A 20,341-nucleotide genomic window follows, 5' to 3' on the forward strand; every position below is an offset into this window, starting at 1 on the left:
CATCCTGTGCTCCTCTCAATCCCATTATTGAAACAATTGCTCTTCAAACTTGAACTAATTTGTTCTGCAAATTGTTTTTTTTCATAAGGAAGTCCTGCCTGCTTTCTGCCATACAGAGATTTTTGGGTTTTAATGCACAATATTGAATTTTTACTGAGTTGTTAAGAGGAAAATTCTTTTATTTAGTGAAGCTGGCAATAAAAATATTGTGGGTTTTGCTTTCTCTCAGGACAAATTCTGATTCTGCCTTGCACCAGAGCACCATGACTCCAGCTCAGCAGGAATCCTTTTCAGGAGGGTCCCAGGACATGCAGCAGAAAAGAGGTGAGCAGGAAAAAAAAAAGGATAAAAAGATTTATAACAATGGAATCCCCACAGATTTGACTCAATTTATTTGGAAAATGCAGGAGTGCTGAGCACAGCTGGATCACATTCACATTTCTGGGTGCTGAAATCCTGGAGAAGTGGCACAGAACAAAGGGGGAACATTTTCCTGAGCCCCAGGTGTTGTCATTCCTGCCCTGGGGGATGCTCTGGGCTGGGGGGACTCTGGGGCTGAGCTCTCAGCACTGCCAGGAGCTGCTGGAGCAGCCTGGAGTTCCCAGCTCTGCAGGGACAGAGCAGAGGCTGCAGGCTGGGTTACTGCTGGGGATCCCCAGGAGCATCCCAAACAACCCCAGAACAACCCCAGAGCAATCCCAGAACAATTCCAGAGCAAACCCAGAGCAATCCCACAACAACCCCAGAACAATTCCACAGCAACCCCAGAGCAATTCCATAGCAATCCCAGAGCAATTCCAGAGCAATCCCAGAGCAATTCCAAAACAATCCCAGAATAACCCCAGAACAATCCCAGAACAATTCCAGAGCAAACCCAGAGCAATCCCAGAGCAATCCCAGAGCAACCCCAGAACAATTCCAGAACAATCCAAAGCAATCCCACAACAATGCCAGAACAATTCCAGAGCAATCCCAGAGCAATTCCAAAACAATCCCAGAGTAATCACAGAACAATTCCAGAACAATCCCACAACAATCCCACAACAACAGTCCCAGTGCAATTCTAGAACAATCCCAGAGTAACAACCCCAGAACAGTCCCACAGCCACAACCCCAAACAATCCCACAACAGCAATCCCACAACAACCCCACAACAATCTCAAACAATCCCAGAACAATCCCAGAATAATCCCAGAACAATCCCACAACCCCAGAACAATTCAAGAACTATCCCACAACAATCCCACAACAATCCCACAACAATCCCAGCATAATTCCAGAACAATCCTACAACAACCCCACAACAGTCCCAGAACATCCCAGAGCAATCCCAGAACCATCCCGCAACAATCCCACAACAATTCCAGAATAATCCCAGAGCAATCCCAGAACCATCCCGCAACAACCCCACAACAACAATCCCAAACAATCCCAGTTCAATCCCAGAACAATCCCAAACAATCCCATAACAACAATCCCAGAACAATTCCAGAACAATCCACAACAACCCCATAACAACAATCCCAAACAATCCCAGTGCAACCCCACAACAATCCCACAACAACAATCCCAGAACAATCCCAAACAATCCCAGCATAATTCCAGAACAATCCCACAACAACAATCCCAAACAATCCCAAATAACCCCACAAAAACCCCACAGCACCAACCCCAACAGTCCCACTCTGGTGCCCTCTGCTGGGCCTGGTTCTGCTCCAGCTCAGCAAAATTGGGAATTTTCAACCTTAAAATTCCCTGATCCTAAAGAAAACTCCCACATTGAACCCTTCAAGCAACACCCAGGATTCCAGAAATCTGGATTTTCACTCGTGGCTGAGTTTTATTTTATTTTATTTTATTTTAATTTGATTTAATTTTATTTTATTTTATTTTATTTTACTTTATTTTATTTTACTTATTTAATTTAATTTCATTTAATTTTATTTTTTATTTTATTAATTCGTCTCTCTCTGGCTGGGCTTTATTTTTTTTTAATTTTTAAAAATTTATCTATTTAAAAAACAAAATTTCTTTGCCACCTTGAACTACAATGTCCTTGGGATGTGGAGGATGAAATTCCAGCTTTGTGGTGTTTCTCCATCTCAGGATGGGGAAATAATTTGGATTTTCCCCATTGGAATCCCCTTGGAATCCCTTTGGGTATTCAAGGTTTTCATTTGTGCAAAAAAAATAAAAAATGTGAAAATCCAGGTGCCAAAGAAACCCTTCCAGGCACATGCACAGTAAATTGGAAACCAGGATGTTTTTAAATATTATTTGGGTTTTCATTAAAATCTCACTTATTTAATAATTTATTGCTATTATATTTTATTTTATATTTTTATTTATTATTATATCTGGTTTCAGGAATCTTTGGGGTTTTTTTTTTGAACCCACAGAATGCAACTTTGATAATTTAAATTTCATTAAGATTTCCCCCAAGGGTTAAATTTCCAATCTGAGGATGTGTCAATGTGAAAGTGAATATTATTGATTATTAATTATTAATTATTAATTATTGATTATTAATTATTAATTATTCACTTTTTTATTTTTAGTTTTATTGCTGACTGTCCCTGGAATGGAAGAAACCACCTCAGATGCAGACAAAGCCCTCTCTAAGCAAGGCTGGGACACTAAAAAGGTAAAAGCAGAAAATTTTATTTTCTGAACAAATTTAGATCAATAAATGCTTTAATTACTGTAAATCTTCATAAATTACTTGAGGAGATTGGAGATTAAATGCTTTATTTAAAAACAATTATTAAATATTTGATCAGAATTAATTTTTATGTGGGAATTGCACCTTTCAAACCATAAAATTTTATTTTCTGAACAAGTTTAGATCAATAAATCCTTTAATTACTGTAAATCTTCATAAATTACTTGAGGAGATTGGAGATTAAATGCTGGGTTTAAAAATAAATAATAAATATTTGATCAGAATGAATTTTTATGTGGGAATTGCACCTTTCAAACCATAAATTTTTATTTTCTGAACAAATTTAGATCAATAAATACTTTAATTACTGTAAATCTTCATTAATTACTTGAGGAGATTGAAGATTAAATGCTTTATTTAAAAACAATTAATAAATATTTGATAGGATTTTTTGGTAGGAATTGCACCTTTCAAAGCAGAAAATTTTATTTTCTGAACAAATTTAGATCAATAAATACTTTAATTACTGTAAATCTTCATTAATTACTTGAGGAGATTGAAGATTAAATGCTTTATTTAAAAACAATTAATAAATATTTGATCAGAATTAATTTTTATGTGGGAATTGCACCTTTCAAACCATAAAATTTTATTTTCTGAACAAATTTAGATCAATGAGTGCTTTAATTACTGTCAATATTCATAAATTACTTGAGATTAAAAATAAATAATAAATATTTGATCAGAAAATATTTTATGTGTGAATGCACAGGTTTGGTTGTATGAGGAGAAATCTGAAATTTAAGATTTATTGAGCCAATAAAGCAAAAAAAAAAGATAAAAATCTTCAAAGATTTTAGACAGAAATGATGAAATTAAATTTATTTTTTGCAATGTCTCCAAATTTGCCTTTAAATCTCTTTTCTCTTCCAGACTGGGTCATCAAGACCAAAATCCTGTGAGGTTCCAGGAATCAAGTGAGTCTGAGCAATTTTTGATTTGTTTAATTTAATTTTTAAAATTTTTTTAAGAGCATTGAGATCTTACAGAAAATTTGGGGTTGAATTTCCTGGAATTTCCTGGAATTTCCTGGAATTTCCTGGTGCTTTGGTATTTTCTGGGTATAAAACAAGAACCTCTGAGAGGCAGAAATAAAAAAAAATCTTAATTATGGAATTTTTTTAAAGCTGAAAAATATCTTTTGTATGGAATTCCTTGTGAAATAACAGTTTAAAAGCTGAAAAATATTTTCTTGATGAAATGTTCTTGTTAAAATTATATTTAAAAATCTCAAAAGTATCTTTTAATGAAATTTTTTTTGTTAAACACATTCCACAAAACTCTTTCCAGACCAAAACATGAATTAATTTCTATTTTTTCCCCATGTAGACCCAAACACAAATTAATTTCTATTTTCCACCCCCCATCCAGACCAGAACATGAATTAATTTCTACTTTTTCCCCCATCCAAACCAGAACACAAATTAACACAATTTTTTTTTCCCACTGCAGACCCAAACCAAATTAATTTTTATTTTTTCCCCCCCTTCACACCCAACCATGAATTAATTTCTATTTTTTCCCCCCATCCAGACCTGAACACAAACTAATTTCTATTTTCCCCCCATCCAGGCCAGAACTCAAATTAATTTCTATTTTTCCCCCCCTGCAGACCAGTTACAAATTAATTTCTATTTTTCCCCCATCCAGACCCGAACACAAATTAATTTTTATTTTCCCCCCCATTCACACCCAAACATGAATTAATTTCTATTTTAACACCCCTGCAGACCCAAACACTAATTTCTATTTCCCCCTATCCAGACCAGAACAAAATTAATTTTATTTTCCCCACTGCAAACTTGAACACAAATTAATTTTTATTTTCCCCCCATTCACACCCAAACATGAATTAATTTCTATTTTTCCCCCCCTGCAGACCCAAACACAAATTAATTTCTACTTCCCCCCATCCAGATCAGAACACAAATTAAGTTTTTTTTCCCCCCCTGCAGACCAGAACACAAATTAATTTTATTTCCCCCCCCATTCACACCCAAACATGAATTAATTTCTATTTTCTCCCCCCACTGCAGACCCAAACATGAATTAATTATTTCTGTTTTTTCTCCCCCCTGCAGACCCAAACATTAATTAATTTCTATTTCTCCCCCCATTCACACCCAAACACAAACCAATTTCTGTTTTTTGTCCCCCTTCACACCCAAACATGAATTAATTTCTATTTTTCCCCCCCTGCAGACCCAAACACAAATTAATTTCTATTTCCCCCCATCCAGATCAGAACACAAATTAAGTTTTTTTTTCCCCCCTGCAGACCAGAACACAAATTAATTTTATTTCCCCCCCCATTCACACCCAAACATGAATTAATTTCTATTTGTACACCCTGCACATCAGTCACAAATTCATTTCTGTTTTCCCCCCCATCCAGGCCAGAACAGAATTAATTTTATTTTCCCCCCTGCAGACCCAAACACAAATTAGTTTTATTTTCCCCCTATTCATACCCAAACATGAATTAATTTCTATTTTTTCCCCCCATCCAGACCAGAACACAAGTTAATTTTTATTCTCCCTCCTTCAAGATCAAAACACAAATTAATTTTTATTTCCCCCCCATCCAAATCCAAACACAAATTAATTTTTATTTTCCCCCTGTTCACACCCAAACACAAATTAATTTCTATTTTTCCCCCCCTGCAGACCCAAACACAAATTAATTTCTACCTTCCCCCCATCCAGACCAGAACACAAATTAATTTTTATTTCCCCCCCATCCAGACCCAAACACAAAATAATTTTATTTTCCCCCCCCATTCACACCCAAACACAAACCAATTTCTGGTTTTTGTCCCCCTTCACACCCAAACACAAATTAATTTCTATTTCCCCCCATCCAGACCAGAACAAAATTAATTTTTTTTCCCCACTGCAGACCAGAACACAAATTAATTTTTATTTTCCCCCCTCATTCACACCCAAACATGAATTCAATTCTATTTGTACACCCCTGCAGACCAGTCACAAATTCATTTCTGTTTTTCCCCACTGCAGACTCAAACACAAATTAATTTCTATTTTCCCCCCATCCAGACCAGAACAAAATTAATTTTATTTTCCCCCATCCAGACCCAAACACAAATCAATTTTATTTCCCCCCCCATTCACACCCAAACATGAATTAATTTCTATTTTTTCCCCCCCTGCAGACCCAACCATGAATTAATTTCTATTTTTCCCCCCCCATTCACACCCAAACACAAATTAATTTTATTTTCCCCCCCCATTCACACCCAACCATGAATTAATTTCTATTTTTCCCCCCCATTCACACCCAAACATGAATTAATTTCTGGTTTTTGTCCCCCTGCAGACCCAAACACAAATTAATTTCTATTTCCCCCCTGCAGACCAGAACACAAATTAATTTTATTTTCCCCCCCATTCACACCCAAACACAAATTAATTTTATTTTCCCCTCCCATTCACACCCAAACACAAACCAATTTCTGTTTTTTGTCCCCATTCACACCCAAACATGAATTAATTTATATTTTTTCTGCCCCATTCACACCCAAACACGAATGAATTTCTGTTTTTTGTCCCCATTCACACCCAAACATGAATTAATTTTTATTTTTTCTCCCCCTGCAGCATTTTCCCCTCGGCAGAGCAGGACAGCAGCGCAGCTCTGGTCCCTGGTGCTCACAACACCGGGGGGTCCCTGCCTGACCTGACCAACATCCACTTCCCCTCGCCCCTGCCCACGCCCCTGGACCCCGAGGAGTCGCCGTTCCCTGCCCTGAGCAGCTCCAGCAGCACCGGCAACCTGGCGGCCAACCTGACCCAGCTGGGGCTGGGAGCTGCCAGCCAGGGTAAGGAACTGATAGGAGAGTTGTCTTTATCCAAATCTGCTTTTTTGGGATTTATTTATTATTTTTTTGGGATTTTTTTGGGATTTTTTGGGATTTTTTTGGGGATTTTTTGGGATTTTTTGGGGATTTTTTTGGGATTTTTGGGGGGTTTTTATGGAATTTTTTTGGGATTTTTTTTGGATTTTTTTTTAAATTTTTTTTGAATTTTTTTTTATGTTTTGGGATTTTTTTGGGGATTTATTTTTTTATTTTTTGGGGATTTTTTTGGGGTTTGGTTGGTTGGAGTCGCGGTTTCCCGCCCTGAGCAGCTCCAGCAGCACCGGCAGCTCAGGGCTGGGAGCTGCCAGCCAGGGTACGGGATAATTCTATTTACTGATAGGACAGTTATCTTTATCCAAATCTGCTTTTTTGGGATTTTTGGGGATTTTTTGGGGGGTTTGTTGGGATTTTTTGGGATTTTTTTTGATTTTTTGGGGATTTTTTGAGGATTTTTTGGGATTTTTTGAGGATTTTTTGGGATTTTTTTGGGATTTTTTTTTTTATTTTTTGGGATTTTTTTGGGATTTTTTTGGATTTTTTGGGGGTTTGTTTGGTTGGAGTCGCCGTTCCCCGCCCTGAGCAGCTCCAGCAGCACCGGCAGCTCAGGGCTGGGAGCTGCCAACCAGGGTAAGGAATAATTGTATTTACTGATAGGACAGATATCTTTATCCAAATCTACTTTTTTGAGGATTTTTTGGGGATTTTTTGGGGATTTTTTGGAGGTTTTTGGGGATTTTTTGGGATTTTTTTTTATTTTTTGGGGATTTTTTTGGGGTTTGGTTGGTTGGAGTCGCCATTCCCAGCCCTGTGTAGCTCCGGCAGCACCGGCAGCTCAGGGCTGGGAGCTGCCAGCCAGGGTGAGCCTGGACATTTCTATTTAATAGGACATTTATCTTTATCCACATCTGCTTTTTTGGGGATTTTTTTGGATTTTTTTGGGGATTTTTTTGGGGTTTGGTTGGTTGGAGTTGCGGTTCCCAGCCCTGAGCAGCTCCAGCAGCACTGGCCAACCTGACCCAGCTGGGGCTGGGAGCTGCCAGCCAGGGTAAGGGATAATTCTATTTACTGATAGGACAGATATCTTTATCCAAATCTGCTTTTTTGAGGATTTTTTGGGGATTTTTTGGGATTTTTTTGGGATTTTTTTGGGATTTTTTCTGATTTTTTGGGGATTTTTTTGGGGATTTTTTGGGGGTTTGTTTGGTTGGAGTCGCCGTTCCCAGCCCTGAGCAGCTCCAGCAGCACCGGCAACCTGGCGGCCAACCTGACCCAGCTGGGGCTGGGAGCTGCCAGCCAGGGTAAGGAACTGATAGGACAGTTATCTTTAGCCAAATCTGATTTTTTGGGATTTTTTTTTTATTTTTTCTGATTTTTTTGGGGGGTTTGTTTGATTGGAGTCGCGGTTCCCTGCCCTGAGTAGCTCCAGCAGCACCGGCAGCTCAGGGCTGGGAGCTGCCAACCAGGGTAAGGAATAATTGTATTTACTGATAGGACAGATATCTTTATCCAAATCTACTTTTTTGAGGATTTTTTGGGGATTTTTTGGGATTTTTTGAGGATTTTTTGGGATTTTTTTGAATTTTTTGGGGGATTTTTTGGGATTTTTTGGGGATTTTTTGGGGGATATTTGGGATTTTTTGGGGATTTTTTGGGATTTTTTTTTGGATTTTTTTGGATTTTTTGGGGATTTTTTTTTTATTTTTTGGGGGATTTTTTGAGGATTTTTTGGGGTTTTTTAAATTTTTTTGGGGTTTTTTGGAGTTTTTTTGGGATTTTTTTGGGATTTTTTTGATTTTTTGGGGATTTTTGGGGGGATTTTTTTGGATTTTTTGGGATTTTTTTTGGATTTTTTTGGGATTTTTTGGGGATTTTTTGGGGATTTTTTGGGAGTTTTTTTGAGGGTTTGTTTGGTTGGAGTCGCAGTTCCCTGCCCTGAGTAGCTCCAGCAGCACCGGCAGCTCAGGGCTGGGAGCTGCCAGCCAGGGTAAGAGATAATTCTATTTACTGATAGGACAGTTATCTTTATCCAAATCTGCTTTTTTGGGATTTTTTTGGGGATTTTTTGGGATTTTTTGGGGATTTTTTTGATTTTTTTGGGATTTTTTTTTGATTTTTTGGGGATTTTTTGGAGATTTTTTTGGGATTTTTTGGGGGATTTTTTGGGATTTTTTTGGGATTTTTTTGGGATTTTTTGAGGATTTTTTTGGATTTTTTGGGGGGTTTTTTGAAATTTTTTTGGGATTTTTTGGGATTTTTTGGGATTTTTTTGGATTTTGGGGGGATTTTTTTAGGATTTTTTTGGGGGGTTTGGTTGGAGTCGCGGTTCCCTGCCCTGAGTAGCTCCAGCAGCACCGGCAGCTCAGGGCTGGGAGCTGCCAGCCAGGGTAAGGAATAATTCTATTTACTGATAGGACAGTTATCTTTATCCACATCTGCTTTTTTGGGATTTTTTTGGGATTTTTTTGGGATTTTTAAAAAATTTTTTTGGATTTTTTTAGGATTTTTTGGGGATTTTTTGGGATTTTTTTGGGATTTTTTTGGGATTTTTTGAGGACTTTTTTGGATTTTTGGGGGGTTTTTTTGAATTTTTTGGGGGATTTTTTGGGATTTTTTGGGATTTTTTGGGGATTTTTTTGGGGTTTGGTTGGTTGGAGTTGCGGTTCCCAGCCCTGAGCAGCTCCAGCAGCACCGGCAGCTCAGGGCTGGGAGCTGCCAGCCAGGGTGAGCCTGGACATTTCTATTTAATAGGACATTTATCTTTATCCAAATCTGCTTTTTAGGGATTTTTTTGGGATTTTTTTGGGATTTTTTTGAATTTTTTTGGGGATTTTTTGAGGATTTTTTGGGATTTTTTTGGGATTTTTTTTGGTTTTAATTGGAATTTTTTTGGGATTTTTTGAGGATTTTTTGAGGATTTTTTGGGATTTTTTGGGGATTTTTTGGGGATTTTTTGGGATTTTTTGAGGATTTTTTGGGGATTTTTTGGGGATTTTTTGGGATTTTTTGAGGATTTTTTGGGATTTTTTTGGGATTTTTTGGGGATTTTTTTTTTATTTCTTTGGGTTTTTTTTTTATTTTTTGGGGATTTTTTTGGGATTTTTTTGGGATTTTTTGGGATTTTTGGGGGGTTTTTTTGGAATTTTTTTGGGATTTTTTTTGGATTTTTTTTGGATTTTTTTTGAAATTTTTTTTATGTTTTGGGATTTTTTTGGGATTTATTTTTTTATTTTTTGGGGGTTTTTTTTGGGTTTTTTTGGTTGGAGTCGCCATTCCCCGCCCTGAGCAGCTCCAGCAGCACCGGCAGCTCAGGGCTGGGAGCTGCCAGCCAGGGTGAGCCTGGACATTTCTATTTAATAGGACAGTTATCTTTATCCAAATCTGCTTTTTTGGGATTTTTTTGGGATTTTTTAGGATTTTTTTTATTTTTTGGGGATTTTTTGGGATTTTTTGGGATTTTTTTGGGATTTTTTTTTTGATTTTTGGGGGATTTTTGGGGGGATTTTTGGGGGATTTTTTTGAGATTTTTTTGGATTTTTTTGAGATTTTTTTTTTATTTTTGGGGATTTTTTTGGGATTTTTTTGGGACTTTTTTGTGATTTTTTGGCACTCCAGGCTCCTGTGAGTTCCTGCTCTCAGCTCACTCAGCCTCACCTCCCTGCCCAGGGTGACTCTGGGTGCGAACAGAGAACAGGGGAGGTTTCTAAACTCCCAGATTTTTTTTTTTTGGCTTGATCTGAACAAAATAATAATATTTGGATTGTTTATCCTCACCCCCTGCTGGGTCTGCCTCTGGGGAGTGTGGTGCACATTTCCTACCCTGGGGCTCTTCCTGCATAACCAGTTTTGCTGCTGCTTTTTCCATCCAGGAGCTGTTTGTTTATTCAACACCTGTTGTGTTGTTCCCAGCAGGGATGACGACGACGCCGGCGCCGTCCCAGCACCGCCAGCCCAACGTGAGCCCCCTGTCCTTGGGCGCGGATTCCCGGCGACCTCAGTCCCAGCAAATGTCCCCCACGCTGTCCCCGCTGTCCCCCATCACCCAGGTAGGAATCCAGGGGGGAATTCAGCTTTTCTTCAGCATTTTTATCTGCTCAGGGTGGAAGTTTGGCTCAAAGAACCACAGGGATTTTTGGGATTTTGGGATTTGGGATTTTGGGATTTTGGATTTTGGGATTTTGGATTTTGGATTTTGGAGGGTGGGGAGGGGATGGGATGGAATTCCCAGAGCAGCCTGGATCCCTGGGAGTGTTCAAGGCCAGGTTGGACTGGGCTTGGAGCAGCCTGGGATAATAAAAAATGTCCCTGCCCATGAAAGGTGAGCTTTAAGGTCCTTTCCAACCCAAAGCATTCCATGATTTCATGATCTTCATCTCTTGTTCTGTGATTTCCTCCTTAATTCAGAGCCTTAAAACAGGAGAGGTTTGTAGAGGGGACAGATTTTTCTTTCTCTTTTCTAGAGCTGTGATAAAACCATCTCCTAGACCACAATTTGTTTTTGTTTTGTCCCAAAGTGAGCTGTGAAATTTGAAAGCCATTTCTCTAATTCATGAGAGAAGCTCAATTAACTTTAAAAATTGATTTTATTTTGTCTGTGACTGCCCAGGTTGGTGATTTCTAACCTTGAGATTCAACTGGCCTTATAAAATATTGGTTTATACAGCATCCCAAAAAATCCCCAAAAAAGCAGATTTGGATAAAGATAACTGTCCTGTCAGTAAATAGAACTGTTCCTTACCCTGGCTGGCAGCTCCCAGATGGAGGGAACCTTAAACCTCATCCAATCCACCCCTGCTAGGGGCAGGAACATCTCAGAGCAACTTCCTGACTCTCTGAACTTTAAATTCCATTTTTCCAACCCAAACCAAGCCTGACCCTTTGCTGCCTGTGTCCAGGAATTCCCTGCCAGCCTGGCTGACCCTTCTCCCTCTCTTGCAGGCCGTGGCTATGGATGCATTATCCCTGGAGCAGCAACTCCCCCCTTACCCCTTTTTCACCCAGCCCAGCTCCCAGCAGCAGCAGCAGCCAGCAGTGGCCAGTTCCTTGCCCCAGACCCCCCCTCTGCTGCAGAGCTCAGGGCTGCAGAGGGGTCCCCAGCTGCCCCCTCTGTCTGTCACGGTACCTTCCAGCATCCCCCAGTCCCCTCCGGGCAGCCAGAGCCAGTCCTCCATGGGAATCGACATCAACTCGGTGAGTTTGCTGGGAATGTGCACTTTGGGGGGTGGCAAATCACCTTGGACAACCTCATGATGGGGAGAATTTTAAGGAGGCTGAAGTACATTTCAAATGGTTTTGGTTGAATGCAGCTTTAAATGTTTTCTAGAGGGAAATTTTTTTGTTAAGTTTTTGTCGCAGCTTAAATCTATCAGCATTTTCTGGGAGATTTTCAGGGGGTTCAGTGTCCCCCCCACACATCATGAACTCCCAGAGCCTTGAGAGATTCCAACTACAACAACCATTTTCCAATAAAATATCATCTGGAAAATTTATTTTCCAAAAGTTCTTGAGAACCAGGTACTCTCTGCATCCTTTTCTTTGGGGGAATTTTAGGGCATGTATTCCAAACTGGGATTTGTGGCTGCCTCCAGTGCCCTGAAGAACTGCAACAAGGATTTCTGGACAGATCCCTTTTCCTGCTTGTTTTAAGGTGGCCTGTTAGGAAATGTTGAGTCTCAGCATCTGAAAATCCCAAATCAGGGATGAAGGGAAGTCCCAGCCCCTCCTGGCCCTGGAGGCTCCTGGGGATCCCACCCTGGCAGTGCTGTAGTGACAGGAATGGCTTTGGGAATGACAACAAATCAATTCTGTTACCTGCACTCAATTGTGGATGGAATTTTTAATTCTTGGTGCTCCTTGAGAGCTTCCAGGGTGGGAAGGGGAAGAGGGAAGGACAATCCAGCAGTGGAAAGGATCCCACCCCACTCAAAATGTGTCCCTGTTCTGATTCTAATCCTCATGTAGCACCAGTACAGACAATTCTGATCTCATCCTTTGCTTTCTGTGTTGCTTTCCTCATCCTAAACCTCTTTATGACCTGAACTTTTAGGCTGCTGTGCTTATCTCCTAAAGCAACTGAAGTAATTCCTAAATAAACAGATTTAAAGCCACTTTATCAAAAAGCCTTTGGAGCTGTCACAGCCTTGCTGGCAACTTCTACACAGGTTTTGTAAAGCAGGATTGAGATTTATTTGTAGTTTGGGTGGCTGCTGACAGGTTGTAAGTGGCAGTGCAGAGCAAAAAGGGAAATTTCCTTGGGATTTACAGAATTTGGGGTCAAGAATTGGTAGTGCAGAGTTCTCCCACACTGCAAATCTGATTAAATTCACTGGATTGCAGGTTCTTCTCAATCATCACTTAATTCCTAATAGAGGTAAAATAAGAAGAGTTGTGCTACTCTTGGTGTTAATTAGTGCAGCCTTATTTTAATACCTTTAATATTATTAATTTGTTCCAGACTAGGGTTTTTTATGATGGGAAAAAAATTAAATATTTGAAAATAACTTCTCAAGACACCTGAGAAGAGAATAAAAATCCCAGCTGGAAGGCTGCAGAGCTCAGTGTGGATTCCCTGGGGGTGCTGCTCCCTGTCCTGGGGTGCAGTGGGGTTTGGGGCACTGTGGGTCAGGTTTGGAGCTCAGGTTTATCATTCAGGTCTTATCACCTGATAACAGCTGGAGGCAGAGCAGGATCCCAGGGAGCACACATGTGGGGCTGGCACTGCAACTGAAGCATGAATGACATTCTTCTTGAATTATTCCCAGCTTCCCAGACTTTAGTGCCCTAAATCCTTGGCTGACCTGATTTTTTTTAATGTATTTTGAACCGAGTATAAGTGAGAACAGGCAGGAAACTCTCCCAGCCCTGGGGCTGTCCCAGAGCTTTCCCCTCTCCCCATTTTGGGATCTGTCTTGGTTTAAAGACAGGTGTCTGCTAAAAAAGGCAGGAGCTTCTCCTTGAAATGGAGAATGGAAACCCCCTCCCTCCAAATTATTAGAATGTTGAAATCAAGGAGCTCTCAGGAAATATGGGAATAGGAATAACAGTTCTTTACTAGGGAAATTAAAATAGAAATACAGAATTACAAAGAACAAACCCCAACCCCTGCCAGAGCCAGAATCCAACCTGGCAGGGATTGGCAGCAGTGCCATCCCATGGTGGCTGCATCCTCCTGCAGTGACAGATGTGGTTCTGTACAAGGTGCAGTTTCCCTCCCAAGCTCCAGGGATGATGTGGAAGGGTCTGGTTTCCTCTGGGATCCAGTGGAAAAGGCTGCTCTGATGTTCCAAATCTCAGTTTTTATCTGGGTAGGAAAGGTTTGGCTCCTCCCTCTGGATGGAGCATCTCAAACAGGCTGATGGAATTTTATCAGTCATGCAGTGAGACTCAGTGGCCATGAACAGGAGAGATCTCCTGGAGATAAGAACACTGCCCCACCTGGTTTATAAAATATGACCATGAACAGGAGATAATCTCTGACAGAGATCAGGATCACTGCCCCAGCTGGTTTTTAACAAATGGCCCATTAACAGAAGAGTATCTCCCACAGAGATAAAAACACTGCCCCACCTGGTTTATAAAATATGAGCCATTAACAGGAGATATCTCCTGGAGGAAGGAGGGGTTGTGAAAAGATAAAGATAAGATAAAGCTAATGATAAGATAAAGATAAAGGTAAAGATAAAGATAAAGATAAAGATAAAGATAAAGATAAAGATAAAGATAAAGAACACTGCCCCACCTGGTTTTTGACAGCTGGCCCAATAACAGAGGATCTCTCCCTTGGAGCTAAGGATCACTGGCCCAACTGGTTTTTAACAGATGAGCCATTAGCAGGAGATACCTCCCCCAGAGATTAAAAACACTGCCCCACCTGGTTTATAAAATTTGATCCATTAACAGGAGATATCTCTGACAGATATCAGGATCACTGCCCCACCTGGTTTATAAAATATGAGCCATTAACAGGAGATATCTCTGACAGAGATCAGGATCACTGCCTCACCTGGTTTATAAAATTTGATCCATTAACAGGAGATACCCCATGGAGATCAGGATCACTGCCCCACATGGTTTATAAAATATGAGCCATTATCAGGAGGTATCTCCCACAGAGATCAGGATCACTGCCCCACCTGGTTTATAAAATATGAGCCATTATCAGGAGATATCCCACAGAGATCAGGATCACTACCCCACCTGGTTTAGATTCTGATAGAACACACACTTTTGGTCACATCCTGTATGACACCCCAAGCCAGGAGCTCATTCCCATGAATTCCCCTCAGAGCAGCTGCAGAGGGTGGTTTCTCCAGCTCCAGCAGTGCAGAAGTTGTGTTTTCCCTCGTGGCAGCTGTTTAACTCTGTGTTATTCTGTAGGCCTCACTCCAGCAGTACCGCAGTAATGCTGGCTCCCCAGCCAACCAGTCTCCCACCTCTCCTGTCTCCAATCAAGGCTTCTCTCCTGGCAGCTCCCCTCAAGTAAGGGACTCTGTGCTTCCACAGGCCTTGCTTCTCGTGTGTGTTTTGAGCTGGATTTTCTCCATCACTGCCCCATAGTTGTGTCACTGTGACTCCGTGTGTGCCTCATGCATCACCGACGCCCCATCTCCATCCCTGCTCCCACAGGGCTTCAGGAGCTGCTGAATTGCCTTTTTTTTTAGTGAGGATCAGGCTGCTGCTTCAACACTGGGGTGGTGTTTGTTTGGGGGGCAGAAGCTGCAGGTACAAACCTTTCAATTCCCCAGGATCCCAGGGGAGATGATGGGTGTGAGGTTAGGAGGGCAGCAAAGGGGGAATTTCAGTTTCCTGCAGCAGGAAAACTCCTGGGGCACTCAATATTGAAATATTTACACTAGATATCCCAAACTGATTTAGATCAGGACTTTTTGGATGTGACAACACAGCCAGTGAGAGAAAACACTGGAGAAAAGGCTCCTAAAATGAGCAGCTTGTGGCTGGCAGGGAATGGGTTCCCAGCACACTCCCTTGCATGCCAGCTGCTTTTCCTTGCTCTGCCTGTATCTCCTCACACATCCACATGTCCTGGATGGAAATCACAACTTGGGGGAGTGTGTGATCCTCTGAAGGAGGATTTTTACCTGCCAGCAGCAAGAAATTAAAAACAGGCAAAATTTGAGGGTGCCCCAATGTAAGAAAATGCATTTTCAGTGCCTGATGCTGCTGAAAGAGCCCCAGCTGGCTGCTCTGGAGAATCCCACCTGGAGAAAAGAAGTGCAGGGAATTCTTCCAGAGCATCACAAGAGTCTGAAAATCCATTTTCTGTTCCATCACTGAACGTTGAAGGCTGTAAAAGGAGGATCCTTTGTAAATAAGTGCTGCCCCTTGCTGGTTCCCAGGCAGAAGCTCCAGGTCTCCTTCAGTAGCCAGGTCATGGTAAGCTCAGCCCTGGATCCGAGTGGCAGGAATTGGCTGCATTTCCTTAACCCCTGCCTTCATTGCTTCTTAACCTCTCTCTCTTCCTGCTTCTGGGAGTTCTGCTGTGTTCTGTGTGCCTCCAAAAAAAAAAAAACCCAGCACTGAATAGAGCAGAGCATGCTGCAAACTCTCAGTTCTCACTGGACAGCACGTCCAGATTTGGGGTTTATGTTGATTTTTTTTTTCCCCCTCTTTGATTTCTCAATCACTGTGGCTTGGTTTTGTCCCCCCTGGTCAGTCCCAAGGACCAGAGCACACACTGGGCTGTGGTTTTTCCTGCTGGTTTTATCCTGTAAAAACTTCCTCAGGTTTTGCTCTGTTTGGCAGGGACACCACAGCTCTGAGTGGGAGGGAGAGGATTTATTAATTCTGCTCTCTGTAGTTTTAACCTCTTAAACACCCACAGAACTCCTCAGTTTTTGCTCAGTTTAAACTGAGGTGGATTTGGTGCCTCCAGGAACGACCCAAAAGCTGCTGATGGTCACAAACATGAAAGGTGAAGAGGAGAAAAACCAGTTTGGAGGGGAAATTGGGATTGGCCATGAAGGTGGTGATGGTCACAAACATGGAATGTGAAGAGGAGAAAAAACCAGTTTGGAGGGGAAATTGGGATTGGCCATGAAGGTGGTGATGGTCACAAGCATGAAAGGTGAAGAGGAGAAAAACCAGTTTGGAGGGGAAATTGGGATTGGTCATGGGGCAGCTCCAGGCAGCAGAATCCTTAAATCTGCCCAGAGTGGAGGCAGATCCCTCCCAAGAGCAGAACATTCCCACTGCTGAGTGACCCCTGCTCCTCTTCCTCCCTCATTTGGGATTTCACCCTCAGGGTGCCAAAGGACACCCCCTAAACCACAACCCCAGGCTTTGATTTGTGTCCCAATCCCCCCCAGGTCCTTCCCCACCTCTCCCCAGCCCTGTGCTCTGTGTGTGTGTCCCACCAGTGCTCCCAGTCCCACGGGGGTGGGAGAGCTGTGCCTGCCCCCCCAGCTCTGTGTTTGCATGGCTTCCAGCCCAGTGCCTGCTCCCACCCCTCATTCCTGTCAAACATTCCTGCTCTGGTGCCTCTGACCTGGAGAACCTGGTAGGTATTTTTAGGTGGATCATCCCAGCCAGGGGGTTGTTTATTTTTTTTCCTCACAGTCACTCCATGAACCCCAGAAGACGCTCTGGTGATTTCTGGACATGCTGTTTGCACAACATTGTTCCTGGAGTTGTTGATAAATTATTCTAAGGCTCTGAAGCGTTGAAGGAGTGACATTTCCAGTGGGAATTTTGGGTTTTCTTTGGGAATTTCCATGCTTGCAGCTGTAGGAACCAGCACACCTCACAGGGGAGCAAAGCCAGGCTGGGTTTGGGCAGGAGGCTCTGACCTGCACTTGCACAAGCACATTCTGCTCTCCTGATCATTTCTCCTGTTTATTATTTCTCCTGTTCCCCAAACATTTTTGGGATGGCAACAGTGCTTGGTGAAACACAAAGATTTGAGGGATTGTCCTGATTTTGGGAATTGTCCTTTCAGTCCCATTCTGTGGAATGAAACCACAGGTGGTAAAGGGACAAAACATCTCCATCCTCTTTGGAGCTCTCAATAACCGTTGGATTTTAGTGCTGGTTTTGCTTCCTGGCAAGCCTGTGCCATCCCAAAATTCAGGTTTTCCTTGGAAATGGTTGTAAACCATAGGTTGGACTGGATTTAGGTTGGTTTAAAAACCCCAATTTTTCTTTAAATTGCTTTAAGTGGTGCTGTGCTTTTCTCTTACCAACATCTTACCAGTGGCTCTTGTGGAGTTTGATCCCTTTGGAGGTTGATTCATTTGGAGTTTGATTCATTTTTGGGGTTGGATCCTTTTGGAGTTTGATCCCTTATGGAATTTGGTTCCTTGTGGAGTTTGATCCCTTGTGGAGTTTGATCCCTTTGGAGTTTGATCCCTTTGGAGTTTGGAGTCACTGTGGGGATTCCTGTTCCCTGTGGGATCCCCTGGGCCCTGTGGGATTCCCTCCTGCTCCCTGTGGATCCTCTGGGATCCTCTGGGCCCTGTTGGGACTCTGCCTGCTCTGTTCGGATCCCCTGGGCCCTGTGGGATCCCCTGGGCCCCGTGGGATTCATTCCCATTCCCTGTGGAATTCTGTGGGATCCCCTGGGCCCAATGGGATCCTTTAGGATTCATTCCCGCTCCCTGTGGATCCTCTGGGCCCAATGGGATCCTTTGGGATCATGTGGGATCCCCATGGTCCTGTGGATCCTGTGGGATTCATTCCCATTCCCTGTGGATCCTGTGGGATCCCCTGGGCCCTGTGGGATTCATTCCCATTTCCTGTGGAATTCTGTGGGATCCCCTGGGCCCAATGGGATCCTTTGGGATCATGTGGGATCCCCATGGTCCTGTGGATCCTGTGGGATTCATTCCCATTCCCTGTGGATCCTGTGGGATCCCCTGGGCCCTGTGGGATTCATTCCCATTTCCTGTGGAATTCTGTGGGATCCCCTGGGCCCAATGGGATCCTGTGGGATCATGTGGGATCCCCATGGCCCTGTGGATCCTGTGGGATTAATTCCCATTCCCTGTGGATCCTGTGGGATCCCCTGGGCCCAATGGGATCCTTTAGGATTAATCCCCACTCCCTGTGGATCCTGTGGGATCCTGTGGGATCCTCTGGCCCTGTGGGATTCCCTCCTGCTCCCTGTGGATCCTGTGGGATCCTCTGGGCCCTGTTGGGACTCTGCCTCCTCTGTTTGGATCCCCTGGGCCCTGTGGGATCCTGTGGGATTAATTCCCATTCCCTGTGGAATCCTGTGGGATCCCCTGGGCCCAATGGGATCCTGTGGGATCATGTGGGATCCCCATGGCCCTGTGGATCCTGTGGGATTCATTCCCATTCTCTGTGGATCCCCTGGGCCCTGTGGGATCCTCTGGGCCCTGTGGGATTAATTCCCACTCCCTGTGGGATCGTGTGGGATCCTCATGGCCCTATGGGATCCTTTAGGATTCATTCCCATTCCTGTGGGATCCTTTAGGATTCATTCCCATTCCCTATGGGATCCTTTAGGATTCATTCCCATTCCCTGTGGATCCCCTGGGCCCTGTGAGGGCCCCGTGAGGGCTCCGGGCGATTCTCACCCGCCCTGTGCAGATTCCTCTGGAATTCCCAAATTCCTCTGGAATTGGGATTTCTCTGGAATTTGGCTTTTGGAATTCAGATTTCTCTGGAACTGGGATTTCTCTGGAATTGGGATTTCTCTGGAATTCCTGGATCTCTCTGGAATTCTCCGATTTCTCTGGAATTCCTGGATTTCTCTGGAATTTGGATTTCGGAATTCAGATTCCTCTGGAACTAGGGTTTCTCTGAATAAATTCAGATTTCTCTGGAATTCCTGGATTTCTCTGCTCCCTGGGATTCCTCAGGAACAGCCTCCCCTGTCTCAGGAATTCCTGGATTCCTCAGGAGTTGGGATTTCTCTGGAATTCAGATTTCTCAGGAATAAATTCAGATTTCTCAGGAATAAATTCAGATGTCTCAGGAATAAATTCAGCTTTCTCAGGAATTCCTGGATTCCTCAGGAGCAGCCTCCCCTCTCTGTGGAATTCCTGGATTTCTCTGCTCCCTGTGATTCCTCAGGAATTAATTCAGATTTCTCTGGAATAAATTCAGCTTTCTCCAGAATTCAGATTTCTCTGTTCACTGGGATTTCTCAGGAATAAATTCAGATTTCTCAGGAATTGGGATTTCTCAGGAATAAATTCAGACTTCTCAGGAATAAATTCAAATTTCTCTGGAATAAATTCAGCTTTCTCCATAATTCAGATTTCTCTGTTCACTGGGATTTTTCAGGAATAAATTCAGATTTTTCAGGAATAAATTCAGATTTCTCAGGAATAAATTCAGCTTTCTCAGGAATTCCTGGATTGCTCAGGAGCAGCCTCCCCTCTCGGCCCCGCGGTGGATTCTAAAGGGGATTTTAAAGCCTGTGTTTTGTTTTCAGCATTCTTCCATGCTGGGCAGTGTTTTTGGGGACTCCTATTATGAGCAGCAGATGACAGCTAGGCAGGCTAATGCCCTCTCCCACCAGGTGAGCAAATTCATCTGGGGCCTCAAATTAATCCCAATTAACTCCTGATTAATTTTATTAATTTTCTGTCACGTCCCCGTTCTGTCCATGTAGAGTTTTCCTTTTTTTTTGTTTATTTTTGTTTGTGTTACTTTGCAGTTTCTTGTTTTGTTTTTGTTTCTCCTCCCTCCCCTCTTCAGTCTTTGTTCCCCATCCCAAGCAGGTGTTCTGCCAAAAAAATAAATTATAAAAAATAAAATA

At 42.5% G+C, this 20,341-nt stretch overlaps 1 protein-coding gene across 8 annotated transcripts in view; it reads left to right on the forward strand.

Annotated features, from left to right (window-relative positions):
- The window catches only part of CRTC1 (CREB regulated transcription coactivator 1), a 54,987-nt gene that overhangs the window by 28,767 nt on the left and 5,879 nt on the right, over positions 1-20,341 (forward strand). For 2 of the 8 annotated variants that reach the window (XM_033082134.2, XM_033082136.2), the window contains 8 exons: positions 230-324; positions 2,559-2,644; positions 3,596-3,639; positions 6,341-6,561; positions 10,507-10,643; positions 11,536-11,787; positions 14,974-15,075; positions 20,015-20,101. In XM_033082134.2, the coding sequence (XP_032938025.1) occupies positions 230-324; positions 2,559-2,644; positions 3,596-3,639; positions 6,341-6,561; positions 10,507-10,643; positions 11,536-11,787; positions 14,974-15,075; positions 20,015-20,101 (1,024 nt within the window). The remainder of the gene's footprint in view (positions 1-229; positions 325-2,558; positions 2,645-3,595; positions 3,640-6,340; positions 6,562-10,506; positions 10,644-11,535; positions 11,788-14,973; positions 15,076-20,014; positions 20,102-20,341) is intronic. The other 6 variants (XM_033082135.2, XM_033082137.2, XM_033082138.2 and 3 more) reach the window with 5 other exon arrangements.

The sequence above is a fragment of the Catharus ustulatus genome, chromosome 29 (assembly GCF_009819885.2).
Source record: "Catharus ustulatus isolate bCatUst1 chromosome 29, bCatUst1.pri.v2, whole genome shotgun sequence".
Lineage (NCBI taxonomy): Eukaryota > Metazoa > Chordata > Aves > Passeriformes > Turdidae > Catharus > Catharus ustulatus.